Here is a 6,000-nt window from a genome sequence, read left to right as displayed (position 1 = left end):
ATATGTGTGTGTGTGTGTGTGTGTGTGTGTGTGTGTGTGTATCATATATATGGACATATGGCTATGTGGACTGCACAAATTAATTATTCTCTATTGTCTAATTATTCTCTATAGTTTAAGCCACTGGAGAAAACTGACCTCCTATGATCTCCTACCTGGCAGCTTCTCACCTGTCACTATGGAGGGGACTTCAGAGCTAGGACTAATTAGGAAGCTCCAAACCTCTGTGGTCCCAGGAAAGAGCAGAAAGGACTGTGGGATCAGGGTCTTCGGGCAGTGATTTGGCTTAGGAACTGCTGACAAAATTCTACAGTCCTACCTTCAGCCTCTGTGGTCATACCCAGCACACAGATCTCCTCTTCAACATCCAGAACTTCAGTGGAATACAGGAATCTGGACATTCTGCTAATTTCTATCAAAACTATTAAGAAATAAGAGGAGAAGCAGAGTAAGGATCTTGAGCCTTCAAAGTAGAAGGAACCAACCAAAGAGTAAGGAAACACCTGGAGAAAGAAGCAGGATGGTCCTCAACATTCTTACTGTGCGTAGACATGGGAGGGAGAGCCTGTCTCCTGTGGGACTGGAAGAGGGAGGAGGAGCCTCAAAAGGTCCAAAAACCCCTCTTGTCCAGAGACACTAAGCATGCATATAAAAACCCTGAGCCACAGCAGCTTATCATAGGTCCAGAGTCAGGCAAAGGTTGTTACCAGAGAAGATCACCAAGACCATCATGCATTTTAACCCTAGAAAGAGAAGGATCCGGAGTTCCAAGTGATTCTCAACTATACAGCAAGTCGGAGACCAGCCTAAGTTATATGAGACCCAGCCTCAACAAACAACCATGCTGAAAGTCAGTAAGCACCCCCATGTACACTTACACTCTGACACCTCAAACATCAAACACCTCAACTGGGTCAGCAAACTTACCTTATAAACGAGATTTTATAGACGAGGAGCCTGAGCTCTGGAATCATGCTGGGTTCTCCTAGGCCTGACTTTAATGACAGGGACCAGGTACGAGCTCAAGGGCAGTGGTGCCAAAGTGCAAGCCTGTGACATGTCAGCTGAGGTCAGAGTGGTGTGGGCCTTACTCTGGGAATTACCAGGCACTCCAGCAACTGGAGGCAGCCAGGATTCTCAGTGGAACCCTCACGGAGATCTCACCCTGCTGACAGTTTGATTGTAGCTCTGTGGGACCCCTGTTGGACTTGCCCTCTAGAAGAGTCAGAAAGCTGTGGTAATTTAGTTCACATCCTCAGAAAAGAAAGAGGGATTTTATTCCTTATTTTACTGAATTCATTTTAGAATCTCAAATATCATCAGCTCCTATTCAAGCCCAGAATCCTAACATTGTTTCTTCCATAATATTTATGCTTTGGTGAATGTTCTCAGCCCATTCTGTGTGCTCTTCTACTAGTGGTTCTTTCCCACAAGACAGGTCATCTATTCCATTGACCCTTGTTCTTTAGCACAGAAAGGAGAAAATGTGGTTTAAAGAGGAAAAACAAGCAAACCCCAGTTGTATTGTTATTCCATGTCTCTGGGGAGACGGTGGCAAAAAGACTCAAGTTGGTACAGTCAAAGTAGCCCACAGTAAACCCAGTCCAGGTCACTAAGGAACATCAAGGGCGCTTCCCACCTTCACTCAGCACTTCAGGATATGCTTCCAGTGTATGCTGTGCTTGCCAACATGTACTTTTTCCGTATTGTTCTCAGGGGCCATGAGGGAAGCTGGAGCATCCACACCCAGGCCATGTAGCTAGCTACCTTACCTCCTGACCAGTGCTTGACTTCACATGTCCACCAGCTTTGCTCAAGCCCATGCAGGTTGAATTCTTACAGTCCCTATCCCAGAGGACAAACCCTTGGGTCAGGCTTCCCAGTATCTGTGACACTCATGTGTGTATTTTCTAGGAGATAAAAAGTTAGTTTCATCTCAAACACCACAGCACCCAGGATATGAAGGAGGAGCAGGCTGAAATGGAGGATGTCTCAGAGCTTTGCCTGATATGCTTGGGATACTGTGAGTTATGTAAGCAATGTCCAGTCTTCTCACATCCATCTTCTCCAGGAAAGAGGGTGGAGTTAGAAGAAAAGATGGTCAAAGATGAATCTGGAGCATGTAGGAGAAGACTCTGTTGGCTGTGACGAGAAGGCTGGTTCTGGAGACCTGGTAAGAGCAGAACTATGAACAGTTAAACAGGAGAAGGTAGGAAAGAAAACAGAGTGAGCAATCCCAAGAAAAGTGATCACACAGTCTACCAGAGAAGCCAGCAAGATAGACAGGGCCATCCTGAGACAGAAAGCTGGTGGAATTTACACTTGGCTGAAGTTGGAGGAACATGTACAAGTGCTTCCAGCTCAGAAAAGCATCTTTTTAGGGCACATCTCCGTGGTGTGTTGAGCTTCATTCAGAAACTACTCTAGACACTCCTGAGCTTACTGTCCTGACACCTGAGTCCTGAGTCTTCAGCCTGGTTTCCTGTGCCTCCTACCCTGACTCCAGAAGAAGCAGGGAGCCTGACTTGTGGGGAATACATATAAAGAAGAGGCAGATCTCCCTGTACTTGTCTAAATTTAGACAGTGATTTGTAGGAATCTCTCTCTCTCTCTCTCTCTCTCTCTCTCTCTCTCTCTCTCTCTCTCCCACACCCACACACTAAACTTTGTCCCCTTGTCCATTACCCTCCATGGGTGTGTCTAAACATTTTTCAGATAAGGTTTAGCTTATTGCTGAAGCTGTAACTGTATAGAGTGCAGTTCCCACATTTTCTATCCTCCAAGAAGATGATTCCTCCTGTATTTAGTACACCCTTCTCCCAGCTAACGCTCCAGACAGTGTCTCTGACTATGACTTAGTACCTCTAAGTACCATCTCATCACACAGCCCTTCTTCCAAGTCCCAATACTCAAAGAATGAAGTCAAGGCTGCAGATATAAAAGGAACATGTAGGCAAATGGAGAAATGAGAACCAGCATTCAAAACCTCCTGAAGGGAACCACTATGCCCTTGACCTCCAGTATAGATCGAGAGAGAGCCTGAACAGGGAGCCACCATCATCTTTATAACATAAAGAAGACAGGGCACCATTCTCTCAAAAGTTTTCAAATAAAATAGAGTAAGAATGAGTGTGGGAGAAGAGAAAAGGAGGACTGAACACAAGTCAGAAAGGCTAAGAGAGAAAACTGTGCCCAGGCAGGAGCTTAGCTCTGCCTTGTGATAGACAACCTGGCAGCCACAAAAGAGAAGTAACAAGCAGAGGTAACAGTTGTCCATTGGGGGGGGGGGTCCCAAAAGCCCAGGACTTTTGGCAACTGGCTGGCTGCTGCTTGAGAGATATGTTGCACATGGCAAAGTGATACCCAATACTCTTAAAGGCAACAGTGTTCACAGCTTGGCACCAAACTGGATCAATCCTAGTCCTGATGCCAGTAGAAGTCATTAATCCGAAACCATGAATACAGCTTTGCTAAGGAGGCAGTGTCCAGCTCTCAGTGTGCTCAAAGGTAGCCAAGGAAGGAGATGCAGAGGCAGGAAGCCAGTCTATCATTACTAAAAAGCCAGGTTACTGTTCCAATTTTCCAAGAAGATCTCCCCAAGAAATGTGAGGCAATTCTACTCTATCCATTCTTCTCTCCTCCGTGTGAACCTTGTTGATCATTTCCAATATGGCCCAGTTACAGGAACAGGCCCTGGCTTCTGAGGAGCCAGAAAAAGGCCAGACCACTCTTTCTAGGGTCTCCTGAGTCCTTAGCTGGTGCAACTCCAGAGTGATCAGCAGGATCAAGACAACACAGCCATGACCTGTCTGCTGCAGAGCATGGTGTCAAGAGGAAATAGATCAGGGAGACTTGGGATGCAGTTGTTTTAGATCCTCATTGACTTGCAGTGCTCTACATGATGGGATATCGTCTAACCTACACAATCCAGTATGGAGGCCACGAGTGGAGGCTGTGACCTACCTAGTCCAGTGACTTTCAGATTTCATTCCGTTTTAATTAATACAAACAGTGACACATGGTTCAGGTCTTGCTTATGGGTGTTTAAAAATGGTGACCAAGAGTGGAGAACTGTAGTAAGAATTTTGGTTTCTTTAGAAACCTAGTTATGTTAAGTGAATATGTTTACATGTTAATTTCAGCTGTGGAATAAGAGGCTGTTTCACATCAGGTGACTATGATTTGCCTCGCACACTAGCAGGGGCACAATTTTTGCAGCTTGAGATAGTTTAATTCTGGGGTCTCTGGAGGGTATAAATGAGAGAGCCATAAGAGGGCCTGTGGAGGCTGTTGCTCCCATGCTGCTCTTGGTTGCTATTGTTGAGATTTGACAGGAAGTTTGTGAAATCCTGAGAACGAAGCTTAGACTTTCCCCAAGGAACTCAATGTCCGTAATAAGCAGGAAGTAATCTAAAGAGGTCTACACCCCTTTCCTCTCTAACCTTCTTTCTCTCCTACCTAGTGTTGGGGAGGGGGTTGGAAAAGATCAGGGTGGAATAAGGGTTAAGAAGGTGGTAGTCATAAGAACCTAATAAAATAACTTTAAATAAAACCATGCCAACATGGCCAGCATCATGCTGTCCACAGGCACAGAGCATTCTGAACTGCCATTCAGCCTTTCAGGTTTGTAGATAGCCTGTAGTATCAATTAGGAACATCCAGATTCCCAAACATTGGAATCCATAAAGGAAAGTACCAGAAATCCACAGAGCTATCTCCATAGCACAGCTTTCACAGGTTCACCACACCACCAAGAGAGGCACCTCTGCTAACAAATATCCTTATGGGATTAAAAACGTTGCCTTCTCCTGACCTCTTACCCTGGCCATGGAAGCTCTTACTTGTCCCCATGGAATTCATCAGGCAGTCTTGCCTGGCTAGTGAGTATGGTCTCACTGAAATGTACCTTCCCTCTGTGCCCCTTCAGTGAGGGACCCCACATTGCTACTGCCAATGATGGAACTGACAGTGTGGCAGATGCAGACACAGAGTTTGAGACAGAAACCCATAGCAGCAGGGACAGTTACCCTCCTCCATAGCAAGAACAGTATTTGCCATGAAATGCCAAGTGGCCACTACTGATCCCACAAAGCCCAATACTGCCACATGAGGTAGCCCAGTACCAATATCAGGTTCCTTGTCTGAAGATAACGTACACAAATATCATGTACACAAGGCTAAGTGGATGTGGTCCATGTAGAGCACAGCCAAGACCCCAATGCTATCCACCATATGAACTGGGTTGTGAGCACTTATTCTGGTCCATGTGCCTTGGAATCCAAGCAAATGCACCAAGTTTTCCAGTTACAAAGCTTTATACTTGGTGTGCAGATGAAACAGAACGGGGAGCACTGGACCGTTGGAAGTGTTCAAAGAAAAAGAGGTGTCTACATGGAAAATGGTAGAAAGGAGCGCTGAATGCTACACTCCTGTACTGGCTGGCCCTGAGTGACAAATGAACACTTACCTCAGAAGTAAGGTACTTTCTAGCACACCCCTAGTGGAATGTGGGCTCCTGGTATTAAAATGTAGATAATAATAGAGCTAGCCAATACTTTCTGGAGATAAAGTCAGTCTGTAGGAGGGACACCTGCACTTCCATGTACAGTGTGGTGCTGTATAAGAGCCAAGATATGCGTTCAACCTGAATGCCCTCCAATGAGTGAGCCAACAGAGACAATGAGATGCATTTATTTACACCATGTAACATTAGTAAGCCACGAAAAAGCAATCATGTCATCTGTAGTAGTGTGGATGGAAATGGAATTCATTATATTAAGTAAAATCCACTAGGCATGGGAAAACCAGTCCTTTAAGTCTCACTCACTTGTGGGACATGGACACACACACACACACACACACACACACACACACAAGACAGAGACTGAAGCAGTAGTTACCGGCTGGGAAGGAGGGGCTGCTGATGAGCAAGTCCAGAGATCTCATGGACCACATAGCACCACAGGTCACGATGTATGTGGCAGTCCCCTTCACTACCAC

The 6,000-nt window shown here is 45.6% G+C and overlaps 1 protein-coding gene and 1 long non-coding RNA gene across 2 annotated transcripts in view; both read right to left on the bottom strand.

Moving 5' to 3' along the window:
• Window positions 1-1,094, bottom strand: part of LOC114634887 — a 7,083-nt gene extending 5,989 nt beyond the window's left edge. The window contains exons 1-2 of the long non-coding RNA XR_003713389.1: window positions 928-1,094; window positions 320-421 (exon numbers count right to left, since the gene is read on the bottom strand). This is a non-coding gene — a long non-coding RNA (uncharacterized LOC114634887). The remainder of the gene's footprint in view (window positions 1-319; window positions 422-927) is intronic.
• Window positions 1,095-2,008: 914 nt separating this feature from the next.
• The window catches only part of Ermard (ER membrane associated RNA degradation), a 55,917-nt gene continuing 51,925 nt past the window's right edge, over window positions 2,009-6,000 (bottom strand). Inside the window, exon 18 of the mRNA XM_028783482.1 lies at window positions 2,009-2,170. Coding sequence (XP_028639315.1) covers window positions 2,086-2,170 — 85 coding nt within the window. The 3' untranslated portion in view covers window positions 2,009-2,085. The remainder of the gene's footprint in view (window positions 2,171-6,000) is intronic.

The sequence above is a fragment of the Grammomys surdaster genome, unplaced genomic scaffold (genome assembly GCF_004785775.1).
Source record: "Grammomys surdaster isolate TR1022 unplaced genomic scaffold, NIH_TR_1.0 1136, whole genome shotgun sequence".
NCBI lineage: Eukaryota > Metazoa > Chordata > Mammalia > Rodentia > Muridae > Grammomys > Grammomys surdaster.
The sequence above is the reverse complement of the archived record's forward strand: the minus strand, read 5'-3'. Positions and strand labels throughout refer to the sequence as shown.